Source organism: Panthera tigris, chromosome B1 (genome assembly GCF_018350195.1).
Source record: "Panthera tigris isolate Pti1 chromosome B1, P.tigris_Pti1_mat1.1, whole genome shotgun sequence".
In the NCBI taxonomy this organism is placed as follows: Eukaryota; Metazoa; Chordata; class Mammalia; order Carnivora; family Felidae; genus Panthera; species Panthera tigris.
In genome coordinates this window covers 79007792-79035790 of record NC_056663.1, presented here as the reverse complement: position 1 = coordinate 79035790, position 27999 = coordinate 79007792, and the positions used below count along the sequence as shown (strand labels likewise).

General features: G+C 38.9%; 1 protein-coding gene across 4 annotated transcripts in view; it reads left to right on the top strand.

The window, feature by feature from the left end:
* The window catches only part of ARHGAP10 (Rho GTPase activating protein 10), a 322459-nt gene that overhangs the window by 128124 nt on the left and 166336 nt on the right, over positions 1-27999 (top strand). For all 4 annotated transcript variants that reach the window (XM_042983812.1, XM_042983811.1, XM_007091814.3 and 1 more), the window contains 3 exons: positions 2958-3087; positions 6359-6465; positions 8923-9017. In XM_042983812.1, coding sequence (XP_042839746.1) covers positions 2958-3087; positions 6359-6465; positions 8923-9017 — 332 coding nt within the window. The remainder of the gene's footprint in view (positions 1-2957; positions 3088-6358; positions 6466-8922; positions 9018-27999) is intronic.

Here is a 27999-nt window from a genome sequence, read left to right as displayed (position 1 = left end):
TCAAGTGAAAGGAAGAATCACACATTAAAGCAAAAGCTAGAAATGTTTAAGTTTAGTGAGGAAGACATGTCAAAAGCCCACAGGGGCTGAAAACTATGCCTCTTGTGCCAAACAGCCAAGTTGTGAGCGCAAAGGAAGCTTTCTTGAAGAAAATGAAAGGTGCTGCTCCACTGAACACATGAATAATACGAAAGTGAAACAGTCTTGGGGTGCCTGGGTGGCTCAGTTGGTTAAGCATCTGACTGGATCTCAGCTCAGGTCTTGATCTCAGGGTCATGAGTTCAGGCCCTGCTGTCAGCTCTGTGCTGGGTGTGAAGCCTATTGAGGAAAAAAAAGGTGAAACAGTCTTAATGCTGATACAGAGGAAATTTCAGTGGTTTGGACAGGAGCTCAAACTGGCTACAACATTCACTTAAGCCAAAGACTAATCTAGAGCAAGGCCCTAACTCTCTTCAATTCCATGAAGCGTGAGAGAAGTGAAAAAGCTGCAGAAGAAAAGTCAGAAGCTAGCAGAAGTCGGTTTGCGAAGTTTATGGGAAGAAGCTGCTTCTATAAGAGAAAAGTGCAACATGAAGTAGCAGGTGCTGCTGGAGAAGCTGCAGCAAGCTATCCAGAAGGTCCAGCTGAGATAATTCATGAAGGTGGCCTCATGATACAGCAGATTTTCAACGCAGATGATGCCTGGCTTCAAAGGACAGGCTGACTCTCTTGTTAGAAGCTAATATAGCTGGTGACTAAGTTGAAGCCAGTGCTCATTGACCATTCTGAAAATCCTAGGGCCCTTAAGAATTAGGCTAATTCTAGTCTTACCTGTGCTCTGTAAACGGAACAACAAAGCCAGATGCAGCACATTTATTTACAGCATAATTTACTGAGTGTTTTAAGTCCTCTGTTGAGACCTAGATGCCATTAAGAACATTTGTGATTCATGGGAAGAGGTCAAAATACCAATATAAGCAGGAGTTTGGAAGAAGCTGATTTCAACTCTTATGGATGACTTTGAGGGGTTCAGGACTTCAATGGAGGAAGTAACTGCGGATGTGGCAGAAATAGTGAGAGAACTAGAATTAGAAGTAGATACAGCCTGAAGGTGGGATTGAATTGCTTCAGTCTCATGATAAAACTTTAACAGAGAAGTTGCTTTTTATGTATGAGTAAAGAAAATGGTTTCTTGATATGGAATCTATCCTGGTGAAGCTGCTATGAAGATTTGCTAAAATGACAACAAAGAAGTTAGAATATTCCATAACTTTAGCTGATAAAGCAGCAGCAGGGTTTGAGAGGATTGAGTCCAATTTTGAAAGAAGCACTGTCGTGGGTGAAATGGTACCAAACAGCACTGCATGCTGCAGGGAGATTTTTCATGAAAGGAAGAGTCATTTGATGTGGCATATATCGTTGTTGTCTTACTTCAAGAAATTGCCACAGTCACCCCAACCTTCAGCAACCACCATCCTCATCAGTCAGCAGGTGTCAACATCAAAGCAAGACCCTCCACCAGCAAAATGATTGACTCACTGAAAGCTCAGAAGATGGTTAGCATCTTCTTTTAGCAATAAAGTGGTTTTTATTTAAAATATGTACATTTTAAAGACATAATTCTATTGCACACTTAATAGACTACAGCATAGTGTAAACAGAACTTTTGTATACACCAGGAAACCTAAAAATTCATGTGACTTGCTTTATTGCTACATTTGCTTTATTGCGGTGGCCTGGAACCAAACCCCCAATATCTCAGAGGTATTTATGTGTATAAATATTCTACACACAGATGTACCTTCAGAAAGAAGTGAGCGTTGGGAGTTGTCACTAAGCAAAGTGACAAAGGAGGCAAATAAATAAAATCAGGGTAAGATGAGTATTAAAATGGGGACAAGAAATCCTGGAGGCTTGAGAAACAGGAAGGGAAGAGAGAACTGGCATTAACAAATGAGTTCCACCCTCCCTGCAATCCTGCGTTTTGTTCTAGCACATAAAGTTTATTTTTTTAACTCTCAGCTTGTTTTTTTAAAATAAACTTCTGAAGATAAGTTTTCCCCTTTGCAGTCTGCATTTATCAGACTCCTCTTCTCCTAAAGAATGTGTACCATTCTACCATTTTTCTATTCTAGGACCGTCGGTAACCTCTTTCCTTGTAGGGAGGAGAGGGGAGGAATTTCAATAAAAATTTTTTATCTCCGCTTGTCCACAGTTTCACATCAGCAGTTTTTTGGTGTTAATACAATTATTTTAGAGTGTGGATGAAAGAAATGTCCAGAAACTTGGTGGTGCTGACTCATCATGCTTGCCTTGGTAATTTTGTCACTTCGCCTTGCATATACGTTTTCAGGGTAGCCGTTTGACAGAGATATTGGCATGCTGAGTCTCCTGGGTTTCAGAAATGTGATTTGTCTCTTCAGATAGCAAAGACATTATTTGTACATGAAATTCCCCCCCCCCCTTCCTTTATCTGAGAAGAAATATCATTTCAACTGCAATTGCCATGACCTGGAGAAGATGACCTCATATTTATTAGTTTGCAGAGCAGAATTAAGTTTTTCAGATTCTGAGTACTTAATATTGCTGGTATAATAACAAAGAGTCAGGTTGATTGTGCAAAGGAAAGACTTCCAATATATTTTATGACCTATTTTTTTTAAATCTAAGATTTAGTAATATTGTGAGACATGGAGGTAGGAATCCTTACGTTGAATAACACAATTATTCTTGGTGTTAGAAAGCTTCGAAAGTAATCCCTACTTGGCTTATTAGACTCCTATTAGCTATTTTACCAGTAATGTTTTTCTTTGAATGACAATCTTAAAGAGACACACTGGAAAGGATGGGTATACCTTGAGAAGTTTATAGAAAAATCCTACAAATTTAATTATAGTTATCCAGAGGCTTAAAAATGTACATCCAAAACACATGAAAACTGAAAACATATGTGTATATATATATTTTATCTATTTCAGACGCGGAATCGTTTTGAAGGAACAAGGTCAGAAGTGGAAGAACTTATGAACAAAATCAGACAGAATCCCAAGGACCACAAACGAGCAAGTCAGTTCACAGCAGAAGGCTACCTGTATGTACAGGAAAAAAGTAAGAGGACCCCGAGCAATGATGAATGACTGATGAAAAATTATTTTAAAACTCTTACTGTAATTACTCGATTTTTGGAATAATTATTCCTACCACTTCCTCTGCCCCCTCCTGTCCTAGAAGGTATATTTTATATTTGGGGGGAAAGCACATTTCTGCTCTAGGGAGGGGACCCTGAAATGAAGAACTCAAGATGCACCCTGTTTTCTAGCTGCACCCGCAAATTCTGTACCATACTTTGCTAACGCTTGTGAGGATGCTGGAACATGGTGTAAGGCTGAAAGCAAGGCGTGGTATTATCTTTTTCCTCCTTTCCCTTCACCCCCGTCCTTCTCACCTACGCATACACATAGGCACATTCATATACATATGCACACCCTCCTCCTCCCACAACTCCTTTTCCATGTTAAAGTCAAGAGGGACATATTCTTCCTATTCCTTCACGTCATTGCTTTCCACACCAATCTGAGATCATTTGTTCTTGCTAAAATTATCAGGGTGATTGCAGATGGCTATACAAAATATTCCTAGGTGGCATCCTAACTTATCTCACTGCATTTTTAGTATTGTTGCTCTCAGTGAATATGCAGTGCATAGAGTGTCCTTATTTTGAAAATTAAGGCACCTAAAAATTCTTTAAAACTTTTGACAGTTTGGTCTTATTTTAACTGTTCAGCTCTTAAACTTTACTTCTTCAACTGTAGAACCCAAGTACTATGTGGTAGAAAGGAGGAGAATGTGAAAAGGTTTCTGTATTTGCTCTCTTCCTGCCTCCCCACCTTTGACCGCCATCAGAGTACATAACAATTTTCACTGAGCATGGCTGATTTACAGGACTTTCAAACTGACCACTGTAGTAGGAGGGCATACTCGTGGGCTAGCTATGGGATATCTGTGCTTCAAGTTGAAGCTAATGCATATGTAGTCGGCAGAGTGGTTGTTCTTTTTCTCTCTGTCCTTATGTAATCTGGACCTCCATACTCTTCACGTCTCATGAAGAGGAGTTACATGGCGAGCAGAACTCTATTTTTCTGACACTTCAGCTTTTTAATCTGTTTGTTCAATGAATTTGAAAGGACTAAATTAACATGTAGGGTAGAGACAGAAGGATAGAATTTTTGTATTATATGCCCAAGTGAAAATCACAGGAAACTTTAATTTTTAGATTCGTAACTGTTGCTCAGCTTAACTGGCTTTGAGAGGAATTGGGCTGAAACTAGTTGGAAAAACAGAATGAAAACAACAGTGGCAAAATTCTCCTCTTGTTAACTGTGTGCCAGGCACTGTGCTAAGCTTGTTATACACCTCACTTAGTCCACTAAAAAACCCTATGAAGTGTATGGGGCTATTATTGCCCCATTTACCATTGAGAGAATGAAAATACCATTGAGAAAATAGAGAGGTAAATAATGTTCTTTAGATCATACAAGTCTGAATGCTGGCGTTGTCTGTCTGTGTTGTGCTCTCTAGTATATTATCTGGACCATGGACGGTGTGAAAAGCCTATATGCTTGGGTCAGATGGGAGTCAGGAAAGGATGCTGGCTTAATTAGTGGGGAGACCTTGTTATGTGGGGCCAGAGACTCGGATTTGAGGTTAGGCTTTGTCATTTCTTGGGCATTTGGTCTAAGCTTAAATTTTTTTTTTTTTAATTAAAAAGATAATACGCCATCCTCCCTCAACATTTTTTTCTTAGGAATGAAATACCTGCAAAATATGTTTTGAACCATAGAATAGGATACCAAGCTAGCTATTCCTAACACACACACACACACACACACACACACACACACACACACACACACACACACCCCAGTGGTTCCTGAATTGTGGTTTTTGCACTCATGATGGTCTGAGGTGGGATTACTGTGGTCTGGTAACCCCTTTCAACCCTCTACTGTCCCCAAGACAATGTGGTCAATTTTTCCTAAAGCTTGGTGGATTCCTTTTGAATGAGTCCCTTTTCCCCTCCTAAGCTTGTCCTTCTTGATTTTTAGATGTAGAAAGTTTACTTGTTTGTAGATGAAATTATGGTGACAAACAAGTTACTTGCTTTTTATTTTTTTAATATAATTTATTGTCATATTGGTTTCCGTATAGCACCCAGTGCTCATCCCAACAAGTACCCTCCTCAGTGCCCATCACCCACTTTCCCCTCTCCCCCACCCCCTATCAACCCTCAGTTTTCTGTATTTAAGAGTCTCTTATGGTTTGCTTCCCTCCCTCTCTGTTTGTAACTTTTTCCCCCTTCCCCTTACTTTTTTAAAGTTTATTTATTTTGACAGAGAGAGAGAGAGAGAGAGAGAGAGAGAGAGAGAGAGAATGATCGCATGCATGTGAGTGAGCACGAGAGCAAGGGAGGAGCAGAGAGAGAGAGGAAGAGAGAGAATCCCCAGCAGGCTCCGTACTGAGCCTGATGTGGGGCTCAATGAGTTCATGACCTGAGCCAAAATCAAGAGTCAGATGCTTAACTGACTGAGCCACCCAAGAGCCCTGTTACTTGCTTTTTTTTTTTTTTTTTTTTTAATGTCTTTACTTGGTAAAAGACAAAATGGTCAACCTCTGGGTGACCTAACTTGTGTTATAATTGTACTTTTATTGGCATGTGAAACTCAAGATTGCTAGGTACTCCTTATGTAGACCACTGTCTTCTAAGAGCTCTGATGGTGATAATATCGACTCTACAAGAGGTAAAGAGTGGTTCTGAGAATGTTCTGGTCAGATGTAGATAGCACCTCTCCATTCTTCATTTTTCATTTTTCATTTTAAAGCTTGCCTTTACAAAGCATCATTAGTAAGGGCAGCTACCTACCAGGGTGCTAGAGTGGACTCAGAACTCCTGAGATGCTAGATTCTGTGACTGTATCATATTGAGAGGCCAGAACCAAATCCAGAACTATCACAGACATTGAATGGAATCGTTGAAACCCTTGTGAACTCTTAATACCTAGAAATAAACAAAAAGTATAGTTCACAATTAAGACATTTTTAGGTGTGAGATAATGGTGTGGCAAACTGAGAAGTATGTCTTTGACTCATTGCTCTGTTGCTAAAAAGTATTGCATTTTCTCTCAAATGATCTCTCTCAGGCTTATTTTCCCTACTTTTTTTTTTTTTTTTTTTTTAATTGGAATCCACATCGTTGCTGGTTTGTTTCCTTGAGCTGTGTTAGTTGCTGCTTATTTTTTTTTTCCTCTATAGTAATGCGTTTGGCACTCTGTGTATCTGCTTATTTATGAGGAAAAATTTAAAGATCTATTTCTTATTGAAGGGCCTGCTCCATTCGGTTCCAGTTGGGTCAAACACTACTGCATGTATCGGAAAGCAGCCAAGAAGTTTAACATAATCCCATTTGAGCACAGATCTGGGGGAAAGCTTGTAAGTATTTGATTATGTATTTTTGTATTCTGTGTGACAGGTAGTTTTTTGAGGCTGACATTTTAATGGTGTATATATTCATTAATGGTAAATATACTGTATCTTGTTTTTAGGATTCAGATCTTTGTTTTCTTTTGTTCCTAAATGAAATAGGCCAATAAATAACAGCCCTTGTGGTTTTTGAATTGTATGTGTGGGTTTTTATGGTCAGGACTAGAATCCTTTTATGTCCAGTATTATTAGAGGATGTAGTGAACACCTACGAGAAGCTTTCACGACTCAGTGTTCTGTCAGGTCAGTGTTCACACAGATCGGATGTGCGCACATGTATTCACAGCCTGAAAACATTATACAGTAGGTAATCTATAATGAATCATATTGTTTTCCATTTAGATGTACAAAGTTCTCACTTAGGCAGTTCCCATTTATTTCCCACAGAAATAAGTAGCAAAACAACACGTGATAGCAAGAAAACCTTAGGAGTTTGCTGTGTAAAAATGATGATCATTATTTGGGTTTTAAATAGAAACTGCAACTCATAGCAATAATCTATAGTGTGGAGACAAAGCTCTTCCACCAGTATTGAATGTAATTGGTAACACGTTAAAAAAAAAAAAGGTGAACTCATTGCTTACTGGGTGGATGGGTATGATTTTGCTTTGGTGAATACAGAATTAACCCAGGTTCACTTCTATTTACGTATACTTTGCGTCTTCCTGAAAAATGTTTAAAGCAGCTTATAATATAAACATAGTTATGTAATAAACATGGAAAATGAGGGCCGTGGAGAAGAGGAGGAAGTCAGGATATCACTCTTTTTTTTTTTTTTTCCTAATGTTTATTTATTTTTGAGAGAGCGAGAGTGCATGCTTGCAAACAAGGGAAGGGCAGAGAGAGAGAGAGAGAGAGAGAGAGAGAGGGGATCCCAAGACTCTGAAGCAGACTCCGTGTTGTCAGTGCTGAGCCTGACCACAGGATTCAGACTTACCAACCATGATATAATGACCTGAGCCAAAATCAAGAGTCAGATTTAGCTTAACTGACTAAGCTACCCAGGGACTCTGTGAGGATATCATTCTTTTTTTTTTTTTTTAATTTCTATTATGTTTGTTTATTTTTGAGAGAGCGAAAGAGAGAGAGAGAGAGAGAGAGAGAGACAGAGTGTGAGCAGAGGAGGGACAGAGAGAGAGAGGGGGAGAGACACAGAATCTGAAACAGGCTCCAGGCTCTGAGTTGTCAGCACAGAGCCCGATGCTGGGCTCAAATTCATGAACTGCGAGATTATGACCTGACCTGAAGTCGGACGCTTAACCGACTTAGCCACCTAGGTGCCCCCAGGATATCACTCGAAAAAGGCTGATGGGGTTAAGATTGAGCATGAGGACGGGGCGCCTGGGTGGCTCAGTCGGTTGAGTGTCCGACTTCAGCTCAGGTCACGATCTCACGGTTCGTAAGTTCGAGCCCCGCGTCAGGCTCTGGGCTGATGGCTCAGAGCCTGGAGCCTGCTTCCGATTCTGTGTCTCCCTCTCTCTCTGCCTCTCCCCCATTCATGCTCTGTCTCTCTCTGTCTCAAAAATAAATAAGCATTAAAAAAAAATTTAAAAAAAAAAGATTGAGCATGAGGGTTGAGTGTTAGTCACGAGTCAGGACTAACTCAAATGCTAAGATAAGAGATGCCTTTCTGCTAAACCACCAAATAATAAAAAATACTTTTAGAATATAATGACTGTTAATATTTAAAATATTGGTATATTTGAATGTTTGTTTAGTATTATTTGGAGATTCTTGTATTTTAGAAAATGTCAGAATAGTCTAGAAGTATATACTCAGAGTTCTTAACAGTTTTTACCCAGAACCCATGTTCCTGCATTGCCTCTATCTCCCTTGGATGGTTTAGTGAGGTAAAATAGTACTGTATTAAAACAAATTAAGTAAAGATAAATTCAGGGTGATTCACTAAGGAAACAAAACCTATATTGAGTGGTCTAGCTTTTGATGATCACAGTAGCTGATCTAGGGCCCTTTGATACATTATGCTTTTTAGGTAGATTCATATGGAATTGAAGTTTTTGTAGGTCAAAAATGGTCACATATTGACTGTTTCATACAGTGTAACATAATGCGAATTAAAAACAAATTATTCTTTTAAAAAGTGCAGTAAGAGAATAACAAATATTCTAGCATTTGGAAACCATATTGTTAATCTGCCCTTTAAAATCAGTGCTCATGAGGTCTGGTTTAGTGTTACTGTAATCAGAGAAAGATCTAGAAAACCTTAAGGAAAAGAGGATGATGAAAATTAAGATTATACATATAGTTTAAACTCGTTTGAAAGAGAACAGGATAAATGGACTTAAAATCTTGAAACTTGTGCCCCCTCCGACCCCAATATAGGATTCTTCAATATGTTTATGTTTATATTGTATTTTTGAGAATGTTAAAAATGATTATTTTCAGGGGGATGGAGAAGTGTTCTTTTTGAAAGAATGTACCAAGAGGCATACTGACTCCATTGACAGAAGGTTTTGTTTTGACGTGGAAGCTGCTGACCGGTAAGTTATTAGAATCATGCCACTTAAGGAAAGAAGCCTATAAAAAATGATTTAAAGAATGGAGGTTAATTGAAACTGAGGTTTCCTTGGCCTGAAAGAATGTTATCTTGTTACATTTCCAGGCTTTGTGTTCATTTTGACCTGTTAGTCTTTGTCCCTGTGTTTAGCTGTGGAGTGATAGCTTGCTCTCCGCTGGAGTTGGAGTTCTTCTAACCAGTAATTAAAAAATTACCTTGGAGCATTTCATTGTTGACCCAGGCCTGATTGGTGGCACTGAAAGAATAATGAATGAAACTGAGGAAGTAGGTGACATAGCTGACAAGAGATAGTGGGCTGTTAATACAGAACAATATTCGTTTTTGTGTGTGGGAATTTTCAGTGTGTATATTCTGTATGTGATGGAGGGCTGTAGGCAAACTATTCAAAGATTAGTTATTATTTCCCTTGTCATATGACTTTAAGTTATTATAAAAGAATCTTTGCTAGAGAGGAGGAAGTAAAAACAGAAAAAAGTTCGTCCGATAACATTACTACTTGTCTGGCATTTACTTCTGTGTCCGATTGTACTAAGGAAAATCCTGGTACTCAGAGAATGTTTCTTTCGTAACGTCTCACAGTATGGTGGTTCCTTGCCACTCCTGGTTTTGTCAACACTGGTCTTTAGCTAAGGCTGTTTCATAGTTGTATAATAAAAGTTTACAATATGAGACTTCTGTAACAAAAGTTCATTTCAGGTCACATACAAAAGTAATTAATGCTTCCCCTTCCCTTAGAGGATGTGACCAAGTCTATGGCGTTGGTGCAGAGAGGGAAGAGCTATGCTTTACTTTCCAATAAATGGATTGAAGAGCAGGTGTGTAAAAGTGTGCCGTTAAGCACCATGATAAATTTGGTACCACCATGAAGAAGGCAGGTAGTTTAATAAGCATTCTGCCAAGAGTGGGAAAAAAAATGAAAGAGGATGTCATTGCGGAAGATGTTAAATTTCAAGCCAGCAAGGGCTGGTTCAGATACCTTAAGTCATTCAGGCTGTCTAGTATAACTTGAACATATGTGTGTATATGCCCATAGTGGGCATTTACTGAGTCCTAAGTGCCAGACAGTGCTCTCCATTCTTCCATGCTTTATCTCATTTTATCCTCATCACAGCCCTGTCAGGTAGGTATTATCCTTTTCATTTTATGATGGGAATCTGGAGGCATAGAGAGCTTGAGTGATTCTCCCAAGGGCATGTAGTTGGTAAGTGGAGGAGCTGAGATTTTGAGGCATTCTGAGATTTCTGAGAGGCATTCTGCCTCTAGAGCCCCTTCTGCTTCTTAGCCACGATGCTGTAAGTGAGTATTACCATGTAATTGTGACATTCCCTAAATAATTGAAAAAGGTGAATCAGCAGTGTTGTCTACTAGAAAATATGTAAATGTAGTTAATCTGATTTGCTTTGAAAGCAGGATACTCCTAGTACTTTCGTTTATTGTTTTATTCCAGTTCGTATTGTTTTTGCCTAACCCTATATTTTTTTCTAAGACCTGACCATGCCAAATGCACTTGGTCAACGATGATTCTTACTATGATTGTAAGCATTTCCCACTCTTCCTAGTGATCGATGAGGGATTACTGTGGAGTTACTTTCATGTATAAAGCAAAAGATAATACCTTATAAATAGGCTCCGAGAACTGGGGAAGACTTTAGAGGTGATCTGTTCTAGTGGTTTTTAAACTGTTTTATAAGGAACCCCCCTTTTCAAATAAAATTTTACATTTATATGTATATGAAACAAAAAAGTTGCCTTACTAAAGTGGGGCAAGGGGCCTGGATCTGTACTCTTTCAGTTTCCTTCTTCTTGCAGACATCTCTAATTTGCTTCTGCTGACACCCAGAGCTGCTTTCTGTGGCAGGGGTACCGCTAGTCTAGATAGATGGTTGAAGAAAGGCAGACGGAGGATCTGATGTCTAGTTGGTGACTGATGAATTATTTGGAGTCAGCTGGGGTTGAGACTCCTATTCCAGGCAGAGTGAATGGCATATCTGAGGGCCTGTAGGCAAGGGAGGGCGTGGCCCATTTGACATCCCCAGAGACACCAATGACACTGGAGCAGCCAGGAAGAGTGGGAGAAGAAGCTTGAGATGGGGGCAAGGGCCTGAGGTATTTTAGCTTAATACATTAAATGGTTTTAAGTAGAGTAGCAGGTGATACATTATACATTATATGTTTCAAGACTCACCCTGGCAGAGTAGAGACAGGTCTAGAGATGGCAACAGTAGGGGCCCTGGATTAGTGTTGGTAGATGTGGAAATGGAAGCTAAGGGATCCATTTGAGGGAGATGCTTAGAGCTAAGTTTAGAGACAAATTGGATGTTGGAGTAGGAAGTGAAGTAAAGGAAGTAAAGGAAGTGAAGGAAGGGAAGGTTTCTGGCTTAAGCAACTAGGTGGTGCCATTTACTAAGATGGAAAACCAAGGAGGCCCAGAGATGGATGGAGGATGATGAATTCAGCTGTGGTCATATTGAGTTAGATTGTTGTGGGTCATTCGGTAAGAAATCCATTGGCACCTAGGACATTGATCTGAGGATTAATGCAACAGTCTGCATAACTTGAGCCACAGAACTTGGCAGGTACATAGTGCAGAAAGGTGAACTGGGGGAGAGAAAAGCTGCAGAGGGTAGGGAGCTGTTTTTGCAGACAGAGGATAGAGAAAGAGAATGGGGGAGAGAGTGGTGTGTAGGATTGTGCAAGAAAAGCACTCCCCCCCCCCCCCCAGTAGCTGGAGAGAGAGAGAGAAAGAGTGAAAACACAGGGGACTGAATAAGAAGTCTGTTCCCCACAACCATTGGCAGGAAGAAAGCAGAGAGTTTCAGTACCACCAGGATTCTACACAGTGGAGCGCAGAGTCCGAAGCTCTGGAGCTCGGTGCCTGGTGGTGCTCTGGTGAGGAAGCAGGGAGAATCCCCAGGAGCAGGCATTGGAGTCTGTGGGGTCTGTGTGCCATAAGGGGAGAGGCAGTTTCCCTGCTTGCAGTGCATTTGGTAGAGGCCATAAACCTCCCCACAGGCAAAGGTCCCAGTGGACCCCAGAGAGCAGCCACGTTTGTTGGTATTGGGACAAAGATGCCAGAGTGAGGTGAAACCTGGCACTGACTGTGCTGTGGTTTGCCATAATCTCTGAACCTCTGACACTGCATGATCACAGGAATGTTTTGTGGGGCAAGCCGGCACCCAACCATTGCTCAGTGAGACCCTCCCCTAGAGAGTGAGCACGGGTCCAAGCCCCAGCGGTTTCTGAAGCATGTGGTTTTGAAACACAACCCCATCTGAGATAAAACTCTGGAGGGAGGTGCCGCCTAGCAGGCAGATGGCTTGGATGTAGACAGGGTAGAGGGGGAAGTTAGATGGAGGCCTGAGACAAAGGAAGGGTGCCTGATTGTGGGTCAGTGAGAGCGCAGAGTTCCTGTGCCAGAGACTAGGGAGCTGGAGAAACCATTTTCACCTCTCCGCAGGCGCACCACACTGATCCACTCCAGTAAGCTGAGCAGCATCACTTAGTGGAGAATGGATTCGTTACACAAAGTCCCACCAAACTGTTCCCTCCAAGCACATTCTCTAGAAGACCAGCACAAGTCATTCCACTCACTTAGTGTACAGATTATAGAGGGCTTCATAGTTTCAGTTCTAGGGGAAACTGGGTTTCATTCTGTTCACTGGTTCATTTATTTGTTCATTTTCTTTGCATCTGTTTTTGCTTAATTGTTTTTCTTTTTTTCTGTTTCTTCCTCATTCTTGGATACAGAAAGAAAATATTATTTTTACTACTTTATTTTTTAGTTTTTTAAATTCTACTTCATTTTATTCTATTATATAATTATTTCTAATTTTTAAATTTTTTCTTTTTTTCCCCTTTTCTTCTTTTTCTGTATTCTATCAAGCTTCTTTCAACAAGCAGAGCAAAACATGTAGGATCCGTCTTCCTTTATTTGATTTTTGTTTTGTTTTTAATTTAATTTTTTAATATTTTTTTTCCTCCAAAATGACAAATTGAAGGAATTTACCCCAAAAGAAAGAATAAGAAGAAATGACAGCCAGGGTCTTAACACAGATATAAGCAAGATATCTGAACTAGAATTTAGAATCACAATAATAAGAATACTAGCTGGGGTTTAAGAAAAGCATAGAGTCCCTTTCTGTGGAGATAGAAGAAATAAAGTCTAGTCAGGATGAAATTAAAAATGCTATAACCGAGATGCAATCTTGAATGAATGCCACGGTGGCCAGGCTGGGTGAAGCAGAGCAGTGAATCAGCAATTTAGAAGATAAAATTATGGGGAATAATGAAGCAGGAAAAAAAGGGGGAAACAAAGGTAAAAGATCATGATACAAGACTTAGAGAACTCAGTGACTTATTAAAAAGGAATAATATCCAAATCATAGGAATCATAGAAAATTAAGAGAGAGAAAAAGGGGCAGAAGGTTTATGTGAGCAAATTATAGTGGAAAACTTTCCTAATCTGGGGAAGGACACAGACCTCAAAATCCAAGAAGCACAGAGAACTCCCAGTGGATTCAACAAAAACCAACCATCAACAAGGTATATCATTGTCAAATTCACAAAATACACAGACAAGGAAAGAATTATGAAAGCAGTAAGGGGGAAAAAGAGCCCTTAACCTTTATGGGAAGACAGATCAGGTTTGCAGCAGACCTATCCACAGAAACTTGGCAGGCCAAAAAGGAGTAGCAGGATGTATTTAACATGCTGATTCAGAAAAAAATATGCAGTCAAGAATTATCCATCAAGGCTGTCATTCAGAATAGAAGGAGACAGAGAATTTCCCAGACAAAAACTGAAGGAGTTTGTGATGACTAAACCAGCCCTGCAAGAAATTTTAAGGGGGCCCTTTGGAGAAAAGACAAAACAAAAAAGAACAAAAGCAACAAAGGCTAGAAAGGACCAGAGAACACCATCAGAAATACCAACTCAACAGGCAACACAATGGTGCTAATTTCGTATCTTTCAGTACTTATTCTAAATGTTAATGGACCAAACACTTTAATCAAAAGACATAGGGTATCAGAATGGATAAGAATACAAGATCCATCTATATGTGCTTACAAGAGACTCATTTTAGACCTAAAGACACCTGCAGATTGAAAGTGAGGGGATGGAGAACCATCTATCATGCTAATGATCATCAAAAGAAAGCCAGAGTAGCCATGTTTATATCAGACAAACTAGATTTTAAAATAAAGACTGTAACAAGAGATGAAGAAGGGCATTATATTGTAATTAAGGGGTCTTTCCACCAAGAAGATCTAACAGTTGTAAACATTTATGCCCCCAAAGTGGTAGCACACAAATATATAAATCAATCACAAACATAAACTAATAGATGATAATACCATAATAGTTGGGGACTTCAACGCCCCATTTATAGCAATAGATCATCTAAACTGAAAATCAACAAGGAAACAATGGCTTTGAATGACACCCTGGACCAGATGGACTTAACAGATATATTCAGAACATTTCATCTTAAAGCAGCAGAATACATGTTCTTCTTGAGTGCACAAGGGACATTTTCCAGAATAGATCACATACTGAGTCAGAAATGAGCCCTCAACAAATACAAAAAGATCAAGATCCTACCTTGTATATTTTCAGACTATAACACTATGAAACTTGAAATCAACCACAAGAAAAAATTTGGAAAGACCATCAATACTTGGAGATTAAAGAACATCCTATTAAAGAATGAATGGGCTAACCAAGAAATTAAAGAGGAAATTAAAAAGTACATAGAAGTCAATGAAAATGAAAACACAACAGCCCAAAACCTTGGATATGGCAAAGGTGGTCATAAGAGGGAAGTAATCTAGGCCTTCCTAAAGAAGGAAGAAAGGTCTCAAATACACAACCTAATCTTACATCTAAAAGAGCTGGAAGAAGAACAGCAAATAAAGCCCTAAAGCAGAAGACGGGAAATAATAAAGATTGGAGCAGAGATCAACGATACTGAAATAAAAAAGAACAGATCAATGAAACCAGGAAGTGGTTTGTTGAAAGAATTAACAAAATTGATAACTCCCTAGCCAGATTGCTCAAAAAGAAAAAAGAAAGGACCCAAATAAAGAAAATCCTGATTGAAAGAGGAGAGATCAAACCAACACTGCAGAAATACAAATAATAATGAGAGAATATTATGAGCAATTATATGCCAACAAATTGGGCAATTTGGAAGAAATGGACAAATTCCTAGAAATGTATAAACTACCAAAACTAGATCATTAAGAACTAGAAAATTTGAACAGACCCATAACCAGTAAAGAAATTGAATCAGTAATCAAAAATCTCCCAACAAACAAGAGTCCAGGGCTGGATGACTTTCCAGGGGAATTCTGCCAAACATTTAAGGAAGAGTTAATAACTGTTCTTTTGAAGCTGTTCCAAAAAAATAGAAATGGAAGGAAAACTTTCACGCTTCTTCTACAAGGCCAGCATTACCTTGATTCCAAAACCAGACAAAGACCCCACTAAAAAGGAGAACTATAGACCAATTTCCCTGATGAACCTGGATGCAAAAATTGTCAACAAGATACTAGCCAACCGGATCCAACAATACATTAAAAAATTATACACCACGATCAATTGGGATTTATACCTGGGAGGCAGGGCTGGTTCAATATCTGCAAATCAATCAGTGTGATATATCACATGAATCAAAGAAAGGATAAGAACCACATGATCCTCTCAATAGATGCAGACAAAACATTTGACAAAATACAGCATCCTTTCTTGATAAAAACCCTCAAGACACTAGGGATAGAGGATCATATCTCAAGATCATAAAGGCCATATACGAAAAACTCACTGCTAATATCCTCAATGGAGAAAAACTTCAAACTTTCCCTGTAAGGTCAGGAACAAACACAACAAGGATGTCCACTTTCACCACTGTTATTCAACATAGCATTGGAAGTCCTAGCATGAACAACGAGACAATGCAAAGAAATAAAAGGCATCCAAATCAGCAAGGAGGAAGTCAAACTTTCACCCTTCGCAGATGATGTGATGCTCTATGTGGAAAACCCAAAAGACTCCACCAAAAACTGCTAGACCTGATTCATGAATTCAGCAAAGTTGCAGGATATAAATTCATTGTAAAGAAATTGGTCACATTTCTATACACAAATAATAAAACAGCAGAAGAGAAATCAAGGAATCGATCCCCTTTACAAGTGCACCAAAAACCATAAAATACCTAGGAATAGACCTAACCAAAGAGATGAAGAATCTATATACTGAAGACTATAGAAAGCTTATGGAAGAAATTGAAGGAGACACAAAATGATGGGAAAACTTTCCATGCTCATGGATTGAAAGAACAGATACTGTTAGTGACGATACTTCCCAAAGCAATTTACATATTCAGTGCAATCCCTATCAAAATAATACCAGCATTCTTCACAGAACTAGAACAAACAGTCCTAAAATTTGTGTGGAACCAGAAAAGAGCCCGAATAGCCAAAGAAATCCTGAAAAAGAAAACCAAAGCTGGAGGCATTACAATTCCAGACTTCAAGCTGTATTAGAAAGCTGTAAGCATCAATACAGTATGGTACTGGCACAAGACAGATGCATAGATTAACGGAGCAGAATACAGAACCCAGACATGGACCCACAATCATATGGCCAGCTAATCTTTGACAAAGCAGGAAAGAATATCCAATGGAATAAAGACAGTGTCTTCAGCAAATGGTGCTGGGAAAACTGGACAGCGACATAAGAATGAACCTGGACCACTTTCTTAGACCGTACACAAAAATAGATGAAAGTCCTGAATGTAAGGCAGGAAGCCATCAAAATCCTAGAGGAGAAAACAGGCAACAACCTTTTTGACCTTGGTCACAGCAACTTCTTACTTGGCATATCTCCAGAGGCAAGGGAAATAAAAGCAAAAATGAATGATTGGGACCTCATCAACATAAATAACTTCTGCACAGCAAAGAAGACAATCAGCAAAACTAAAAGGCAACCAATGGAATGGGAGAAGATATTTGCAACTGACATATCACATAAAGGGTTAGTATCCAAAATCTATAAAGAACTTATCAAACTCTACACCCAAAAAACAAATAATCCAGTGAAGAAATGGGCAAAAGATATGAATAGGCACTTTTCCAAAGAAGACATCCAGACAGATAACAGATGCATGAAAAGCTGCTCCACATCACTCATCATCAGGGAAATACAAATCAAAACCACAATGAGATAGCACCTCACACCTGTCAGAATGGCTAAAATTAACAATTCAGGCAACAACAGGTGTTGGTAAGGATGCAGAGAAAGAGGAACCCTTTTGCACTGCTGTCGGGAATGCAAACTAGTACAACCACTCTTGGAAAACAGTATGGAGGTTCCTCAAAAAACTAAAAATAGAACTACCTTGTGACCCAGCAATTGCACTCTCATATATCTACCCAGAAGATACTGAACAGGTGTACTGATTTTAAGGGACATATCCACCTCAGTGTTTATAGCAGCACTATTGACAAATAGTCGTAGTATGGAAAGAGCCCAAATGTCCATTGACTGATGAATGGATAAAGAAGGTGTGTGTGTGTGCGTGTGTGTGTGTGTGTGTGTGTGTGTGTGTGTGTGTGTGTGTAAGTAAACACACACATAATGGAATACTACTAGGCAACCAACAAGAATGAAATATTGCCATTTGCAAGCAAAATAAGTCAGAGAAAAATACCATGATTTCACTCATGTGGAATAAGAAACAAAACAGATGAACATAGGGGAAGGGAAGCAAAAATAAGATTAAAACAGAGAGGGAGACAAACCATAAGAGACTCTTGAATACCAGAGAACAAACTGAGGGTTGTTGGCAGGGTGTTCAGTGGGAGATGGTCTAAAAAGGTGAGGGGCATTAAAGAGAACACTTGTTGGGATGAGCACTGGGTGTTCTATGTGAGTGATGAATCACTGAAATTATTATTAGACTGTTAAGTAACTTGGATTTAAATTAAAAGATAAAAAATACAGTGGGAAATTGGGCATAGCACTTGGCAGCTTTAGCAGCATTTGACTTGGTACTTACCTTCTACCTCCTGCAAATCATCTATCCCTTGACCTCCATGACTGAATCGTAGTGGTTGCCCCAAATTTCTTGAACCTCTCCATATTCAGCTTTTGGTTATTTTATTTTTTTTCCATTTCATGTCATTACTTCTTTAAAATGCTTATTTATTTTGAGAGAGACTACATGCATGAGTGGGTAAGGGGCAGAGTGAGAGGGAGAGAGATGATATTGAGCAGGCTCCTGACACGGGGCTGGATCCCACGAACCATGAGATCATGACTTGATCTGAAATCAAGACTTGGACTGTTAACTGACTAAGACACTCAGGTGCCCCTTTGTTTTATTTATTTATCTTTATTGTTTAATTTTGAGAGGGTTCAGGCAGGGGAGGGGCAGAGAGAGAGGGACACGGGGGCAGAGAGCTTGATGTGGGGCTTGAATTCATAAACCCCAAGGTTGTGACCTGACCCGAAGTCAGACACTCAACCAGTTGAGCCACCCGGGTGTCCCTCAGCTATTATATTTTAAATGTTTTTTCCTGTGGTTGTCTTTTCTTTTTCTGTCCATTCACATGGTTTCATCCTCAAGGTGTATCACTCTATAGACTGTGTCTTTCTTTTTTTCTATGGTGTGAACTGCTTTTAGAATCTCCATCTCCTTACATGGTATATTTCCAATTCTACTCCTTTCATAATTTTTGGTGATTTCGGTATTGCTTGAGATGATCCTTTTAGTGCTTTGCTTCTTGACTCCTTGAACTCCTCTCCTTCAGTCATCTTCTCCTTTACCCTACCTCAGCCATTCACTGTCACAGTCATTGCTTAGATCTTGTCATTACAAGAACTGGCAACTTCTTTTGGATCTCAACTGCAGGTCTTTCTCTTTCTGACACTACTTTCTAGTGTTTTTTTTTTTTTTTTTTTCTGGTAAGTTATCCTTAGATTCTCTCTAATCAGTTGAGCCTATTGTTTGTCAGTTTCCAGATACCCTCACTTCCTTCTTCACCTAGTTTAATTTCACAATCATCATAGTTATCTTTTAAATAAACTCTGTTACTCCTATCTTTGTTAGACTTGCTGGTACAACCCCAACTTTGAAGATTCACCTCTGCCTTCTCTCTTCCTAGAGAGACATATTTAACCATGTTCACTGGGATCACTTCAAATTCATGATCACTAGCCCCACATGGGCTGTTAATTCTAACCACTAATTGTGTTAATGTTTTCTTAGTTCCTTCATTCTCTTGGTTGATGAATATTTCATATTTTCCTCTCTCTAAGCCTCCAACACTGTCTCTTTCCTGATAGTTTTGTGTCCTATTTAGCTGTGAAAGTAGAAGCAATTAGAAGAGATCACCCACTGCCTTTACACTCCTCCATCACCTTGCCCTTCTTCGTCACTGTGTGACCTGTGTTCCTGAGGCCAGTCTCTCTGTTCAGTTGTTTCTCATCCTGTCTCTCTCTCATCCTGTCTCTGCTATTCCGATACCACTCAAGCAGTCTTCTTTCTTGTTAACATGAAGGTTGCCCTTTCTACTGGATTATTCTCATCAGCAAACAAAATATTCTTTTTTCGGCCATCTTGAAAAAATGCTCCTGCCATCACCAATGAAAAACCCTTGTTTTGACCAGTCTTCCCTTTTCTCTGCTGCTCATTTCTGTCCTGTCATAAGCAACAAAACTTCTTCAAAAGCTGTTATTTTAAGGTCTCAAATTTCCTTCTTTCTGTTCTCTTTTGAGCCTACTCCAGTCTGGCCTCTGCCTCTCTTCTCCACTGCACTTGTGTTTGTCAAGTCATCATCATCTCCATGTTCTACATCCAATAGTCAGCTCTCCTGTCCTCCCTGTTCTTTGCTGGCAGCAGCCTCTGACATGGCCAGACTCTCCTCCATGACGTACTTGCTTTACTTGTTCCAAAATATCATGCCCGCCTGTTTGTTTTCTATCCCCTCATTGACTTTTCATTTTTTAGACTCCTTTGCCAGTTCTCATTTCCCAGACCTCTTGATATTCAGGTTCTCCCATGTTCATCCTGGAGCTCTTCTCATTTTAACCCTTATGATCTTGTCTGGCTTCATGGTTTTCAATGCCATCCTTATGTTAGTAACTCCTGAATTTATTATCTCTACCAGGATCTTTTCCCTGAACTCGAGGTTCTTATCTAGCTGAAAACTCAGTATTGTTTTTGGGATGTCTAATAAGCATTTTTAACAATGCAGAGGTGGGAGATATTATTTTTTTTAATCTTTCAAGAATTCTTGGAACAAAAAAGATCTCTTTGTCGGATCCAACATTTTATATAGGTATATTCAATCTTATGTAAATACCAATAGCATAGAAATATATTTTTTAAAGTAATACATACTTATTGTAAGTCTTTTTTTTAAAGCTTTTTGGTTAACTTGGAAAATAACTTTATGTGTCTCCTTGAGTCTTCAGGATTATGTTTCTTTTGAGTTAAATTATAGACTCCCATTGTCTTTGCTTAGTTCCTCATTTCTAAACAGGGAAACATTTATTCAGGTTTGATGTTACCAGTGGATCGTATTTGTGGGGCCCACGCCCTTAGGTTACTGTCAACCCCCGTGTCAATGTGTCACTATTAGTCTCCCACTTCTGGAGCAAAATCTGGAGGGCGAGTTAGTGTACTTTGAGGCCTCTACCCTAATTCTGGGGTTTTGAAAAGCTTATTTAGTGAAGAGTTTGCATGAGGTAGCCTCTTCTCTTGTCTATTTCTCCGATTCCTGGCCAAGTAGACTCCTGGGAATTATAAGTAATTTGTTCCTTGTCTGTTAGATTATGAATTCCATGAGGGTAGAAACCCTGTTTTAGGATTACTTGGTATTGCAATACCAAATGCAATGCTTTATGTGTGGTGGGCATTCACCAAATTTGTGTTGAATTAAATGAAATTGAATTGTTGCTTAGAAGTGGCAGAACTGGGATTAGATTCAATCAAGCAGTTGTCAGTTAGCCATCCTTTTCTTCTGTACCACACTGCAGTGCTGTGAGCTCTAACCCATTTTGGAGCAGGTGGGTGTCATAGATGGGTTTCTGATGGAAACCCATTTGTAGACAATTCCTGTTGGGTACCTACATATAAAATTTCATAGTTTATTGCATATGCCTGATATAAACATATTTTGTCTCCTTTCCTGGTATTGGTTTTTGCTTTTTTTTTATTTCTTGGATCAGAAAAGCAGTCAGGTAACATTCATAAACTGCAGAATGGAGCCTGGGCTTGCATTTGATTTATGTAGATACAAATCAAGAGCTTTCATGTAATTGTTGTGTGAGTCTGAATCAGGTTTGATTGCACTGAACAGAAAAAACTCAAGATGGCTTAAATAATGCAGTAGTATTTTTTCTCTCGTTTGGGAAAACAGAGGAGTTTAGATCAGGGTGGGCATCATGTCTCCTGATGTCAGATCTTGTTCCTTCGTGTGCATGACTTTTTTTCCCAGTCACCTGAGGTCCAGGATGCCTGATCTCACTTATATAGCACTGTCTCTTATCGTAGGAACATTTTCCAGAGGTTGAACGTAGCTCTTTTGATCACGTAATACTAACCTGAATGGAGTTGTATGGTTATACCTTGTTGCAAGGGAGGCTGGGAAATGCTGAAGCAGGGAAATTGTGTCTTTTGTTACCAACATCCATGTGCTATTGTAATACTTGGGGAATCTATCACTGACAATGAAGGAGAGAATGGTTGAGGATGGGGGTCCAGGTAGCCATTACCACTTTGATTATCAGTGTAAAATGGATATGTGCTTCATTCTCCTCCTTTCATTTCACCAGTTTACTTTGACTGTTTCAGCTAAGAATATTTAGGAACACATGTGCTGAGAATACCATCCAAAAAGTGAAAAGACAACCCACAGAATGGGAGAAAATACTTCAAATGGTAAATCTGATAAAGGACTTGTATCCAGAAAATATAAATAGCTCTTACCACTCAATAATAAAAGGACAAGTAGCCCAGTTAAAAAATGGGTAAAAGATTTAAATTTGACCTTTTTTTCAAAGAAAACATACAAATGGCTGATAAGCACATGAAAAGACGCTTAATGGCATTAGCCCTTAAGGCATAAGCCGCAATGAGATACTTCGCACTCAGTAGGATGGCTGTAATTAAGACATGAGATAATAACTAGTATTGGTGAGGATGCAGAGACATTGGGGCCGTCATACACTGATGGTAGAAATCTAACAGGGTGTAGCCGCTTTGGGAAGCATTTTGGCAGCTTTTCAAAAAGTTAAGCATTAAGTTATCATGTGACTCAGAAATTCTGCTTCTAGTTATATATGCAAGAGAAATGGAAACGTATGTCTGCATAAAAATCTTGCATGTGAATGCCCATAGCAGCATTATTCATAATAGTTGAAATGTAGAAACAACTCAGATGTCTGTCAACTAATGAATGGGTAGATAAAGTGTGCTCTATTCATACAACAAAATATGATTTGGTAATAAAAAGGAAGGAAGAACTACCATGTGCTGTAATGTGGAATAGCCTTGCAAACAGCAGGCTTAGTGAAATAAGTGAGTCACAAGAGACTATATATCATAGGATTATATTTATATAAAACATCCAGGACAGGCAAATCTTTACTGGAGTAAAGTAGATTAGAGGCTGCCTAGGGCAGTGGTTTTCAAGGGAAATGGACACTAACTGCTAATGGGTTTGGAATATTTGGGGGGAGGTGATGAAAATGTTCTGAAATTGATTTTGGTGAGGGTCATACAACTCTTTGAATATATTAAAAGCTGTTGAATTATATACTCTAGGTGAATTTTGCAGTGTGAATTATATTTCAGTAAAGCTTATTAAAAGGAACACAGCTGCAAATAAAGACCATAAAGAAAGAAAGCCTTCAAAAATGATATAAACATTCCTTACTTAATGCCAGCCACATGTCAAATACCACGGGCTGTGAAGTGATCACGTCACTCATTTTAGGTGGGAGAAGAGGATTTTGTGCAGTTATTTTCTCTATGGCAAGCTGTAGTCTGTCAGAAGAGGCAGCTTTCTTTAAAGGATGAAACACAGTCCCCTTCCTCCTGCCCCAACAGTTTTGTTACATAACATGCTTTGAGCTTCCTTCGCAAGCTCACAACATGCCACACTGTGCTGTGACCCCCACACATTTGCTTGATAAATAATTACCATTGTGTGAGGTTCTCCCACACATCGCATTCAGGCACTGCTTCAAGAAAATGCTTCCCATTTTGCTCTCAACCTGACATTTCGGATATTCTGTTTGGTTTGATTTTGCCTGGTTCCCAGTGTATCACTCTTGCAGGATGGCAAGATAACTTCTTACTTTTTATTTTATTTTTTTAAATTCATTTTTAATGTTTATTTATTTTTGAGAGAGAGAGAAAGAGACACAGCGCGCGAGCAGGGGAGGAGCAGAGAGAGAGGGAGACACAAAATCCGAAGCAGACTCCAGGCTCCAAGCTGTCAGCACAGAGCCTGATGCAGGACTCAAACTCACGGACTGCGAGATCATGACCTGAGCTGAAGTCTGATGCTCAACCGACTGAGCCACCCAGGAGCCCCTGTACTTTTTTACTTTTATAATTCACTCATTTATGTTTTCACGATGGCAGGGGGTGGAGGCAGTGACCTAAGTATCTGGAGCAATATGTGTTTTATAATGCTGCTACACCAAAGAGTTTATTTAGCAGCTATGTGCATGGCACTTTATTGTTTGTCACTTTAAAAGAGTGAGTTAATAACATGTTGCTCCAGAAGCCCATGCAGTTGAGCTGAATAATAATGTTTCTGTAGTACATTAACTGTAGTAATATTTGTAAGTATCTCATAGAGCATGTCACTCAGGCAGCTAAGCAATCATAGACCGTTTGGCACTAAGGTTGCGAGAATAAGAAACTAAAAGGCCTGACCTGAAGAGAACTCACAGACCAAGAGTGTTTACAAACAAATAACAGTTCAGAGGTCTAAGGTACTTTGGGAGCTGTGAAGCAGTAGGAGTAGGGCTGGCTGCATAAGCTTACTAGAAAAATTGATTGTTAAATTGGATCCTGAAGGTTTGGTAACAGTTTGGAAACTCAGAGGAAGGGTTGCCAAGGCAGAAAGAATCCTAGGAGGTCTTAGAAAACATAATGAGAAAATCCTTTAAGTCCGGTTCTCAACTGAGAAATTGTGCCCAGAGACATTGTGATTGTCACAACTGTGATTGTCACTGCTGACACCTAGTGGATAGAGGCCAGCCCTGGTGCTAAATATGTAGCATGTTCTGTAACAAAGTATCATCTGGTTGAGTATGTTGGGAGTGTCGCTGTTGAGAAGCTCTGCTTTAAAGCCTTTGAAAAGACCACTCCAACACATTTGTGGGATTGAATGCAATTTTTTTTTACATGAATATATTTATGAGATGTATATTTTGTTAAATTTTTTAAATATTTGAGAGCAAGGGAGAGAGAGAGAGAGAGAGAGAGAGAGAGAGAAAGAAAGGCATAGAGAGAATCCCAAGCAGGCTCCATGCTGTCAGTGCAGAGCCTGAGGTGAGGCTTGATCTCACAAACCACGAGATCATGACCTGAGCCGAAATTAAGAGTTGGACACTTAACCGGCTGAGCCAGCCAGGCTCTCCTATGAGATTTATATTTCAATGAAAAAAAGTATAACAGCTTAATTGGTTATAGAGCAGGGGATGAATAAAGCCAGAATGCGAAGGGATCTGTGTGGCTTTATCCTGTCAGTGCTGGTGCATAGTTCAAGAATGCTTAGACTTCAGTGTAGAGAGAATAGAAATGGAATTCATTTTAAAAGAATTTAGGTGGAATTGTTAGAAAACGGATTGCATAGAATTAGAAGCAAGTTTTGTATATAGGCTGTGTGTTTTTCACAGAGTGTAAGATTTTGCTCTAGGATGGTAGTTGCCAGTGGCATACCGAAAGGCATTTTGCTTTCTCTTTGAGAGAAATGGAGAGAGCGTCAGTGAGCGCCCCAGCAGGGGAGAGGGGCAGAAGGAGAGGGAGGGAGGGAGTCCCAAGCAGGCTCCACACCCAGTGTGGAGTTCGACGTGGGGCTCGAACTGGGAGATCATGACCAAAGCCGAGATTAAGAGTCTGATGCTTAACCTGCTGAGCCACCCAAGGGACCCCTGAAAGACATTTTATACGGGTTCTAATATTTAAATGTTTTAAAGTTTATTTATTTTAAGACAGAGGGAGGGAGGGAGGGGGCAGAGAGAGAGAGAACATGAGTGAGGTAGGGGCAGAGAGAGAGGGAGAGAGAATTCCAAGCTGTGTTAGTGAGAGCCCGATGTGGGGCTCAAACTCACGAACCAATCTTTAAATGGACATTAATATGAATTTATTCTTAAAATGCTTGCTGAAGGACATTGGAATGTGAATCATAGAAGAGTTCTTAGCTTTTATGAATAAAGTTATAATGAACAGTTGTATACAAGGGTTTTTGTGGACACATATTTTCATTTCTCTTGGTTAAATACCTTAGAGTGGGATTGCTGGGGTGTGTGTACATATATATTTACATATATTTGGCTTTTTAGGAAATTGATAGTTTTTCAGAGTAGTTTAATCCTTCTGCCAGCAATATATGAGAGTTCATATAGGGTAGTTGCTCTACCCTCTTAGCAACCTTTGATTATGTTATCTTTTTCATTTTAGCTAATTATGGCTAGTGATGTTTAATACTTTTTCATGTGCTTTTTGCCCATTTATATTTCTTCTGTTGTCAACTGTCTATTCAAATCTTTTGCACATTTAAAAACTTATATTGTTGGTCTTTCTGTTATTAGATTCGTAGGAATTATTTTAAGCAGTCTGGATACAAATCCTTCATCAGTTATATCAGTTTTGAATATTTTCTCTAACCTGTGGTTTGCGTATTTATTTTCTTAACAGTGCTTTTTGATTAGAAGAACATCTACTTTTGGTCAAGTTGAATTACTATTTATGTTCATGAGACAGAGTGTGTGTTATGTTTTTTTTGTTTTTTTGTTTTTTGTTTTCCCTGCAATATCTTTGTCTTATTTTGATGTCAGGGTTATGGTGGCTTCAAAAAGTGTTAGAAGGTTTTCCATGCTCCTGATATTTGAACATGTCTCTATAATACTGGTATTATTTCTCCCTTAAGTGTTTGAGAGAATTCACCTGTGAAGCCCTCTTGGTCTGGCATTTTCTTTGTGTGAAATTTGAAAATTCTGAATTAAATTTAGTGAGTAAAGAGATACTTAGATTTTCTGTTTTTCCTGTTTTGCTAAATTGTGGTTTTCAAAGATTTATTTCTTCTAAGCTGTTGACTTTATTAGTATGTATATCTTCATAATATCCTTTTCTTATTCATATTTGTAAGATCTGTAGTGATACTTCATTTCTAATTCCTCATATGGGGATTTTTTTTTTTTTTTTGAGAGAGTTGGGGTGGAGGGGCAGAGGGAAAGACAGGGAGTCCTAAGCAGATTTCGTGCTCAGCTGGAGCCTGATGCGGGGCTTGATCCCAGGACCCTGGGATCATGACCCAGGCCAAAATCAAGAGTTGGATATCCAACCGACTGAGCCACCCAGGTACCCCTGGGAATTTTTGTTTCATTGTTTTGTGATATCTTGCCTAGCTCTTTACCAATTTTGTTAATTTTTTTTTCAGATAACCCATGTTGTCTGTTTTATATTTTATTGGTTTCTGCTTTTATTTTCATACATTTCATTTACTTTGGATTTAATTTGTTTTTCTTTTAATTGCTTCTTAAGATGGAAGTGTTGATTTTTCCATTTTATTTTTGAATGTAGACATTTAATCTATACTTTTCCTTATAAGGACTGCTTTAGTTTGCATCCTACAATTTGTTTTGTATTCTAAAAATTAAAAAAAAAAATGGTCATGTATTTTTGAGAGAGCACAAGCAGGGGAGGGGCTGAGAGAGAGAGGGTGATAGAGGATCTGAAGCAGGCTCCATGTTGACAGCAGAGGGTCCAGTGTGGGACTTGAACTATGAACCATGAGATCATGACCTGAGCTGCAATCTGATGCTTAACTGACTGAGCCACCCAGGTGCCCCTGCATTCTACAGATTTTTATGTGCAGTGTTTTCATTGTAATTCCATTCCAAATATTTAAAATTGTGTGTGTGTGTGTGTGTGTGTGTGTGTGTGTGAGATTTGGACAAATTTTAACCTAAGTATTATTTAGAAATATGTTTTAAAAGTTCCAAATGGTTGGGGTTTTTTTCTATGTGTATTATTATTGTTTTTCTATTACTTTCTATTATTTTCTGTTTTTCTTTAGTACTCTTTTGGCCAGAGAACATACTTTATTTTACTAGGAAGTTTACTAAACTTGCTTCACTGTCCTAAATGTGGTCTTATTGAGTAAATGTTCCATGTGCACTTGAGATCAGTGAGTTTTCTGCTGTTGTTGGATGTAGTTTTCTCTAAATGTCAATTAGAGCAAGTTAGTAATAGTGTTGCTCAAATCATCTAAATTGTTTTGATTTTTTACTATTGTTCTGGCAGTTACTAAACTAAGGATGTTAAAATCTCCATGGTTAGCATTTGCCTGTTTCCCTTTAATTTTGCCAGTTTTTATTCCATGTATTACATATTTGGGAATTTTGTGTGTATGCAGATTTATGATTGTTATGTCTTTCTGATGAAATGTCCCTTTTGTCATTATGAAATCTCTGTTTCTAATAATCTTTATTTTGAAACTTAACTTGTTTGATATTAATGTAGGTACCCTGGCTTTCTTATGCTCAGTGTTTACTTGGCATATTTTTTTTAATCTTTTTCCTTTTACCTGTGCTAAACTTTCTTTTTAACAAATAGCATATTACTGAGTCCTGAATTAAATCCAGTCTCTTTGTCTTTGCCTTTTAATCAGGGTTTTAATTTATGTATAATGTAATTA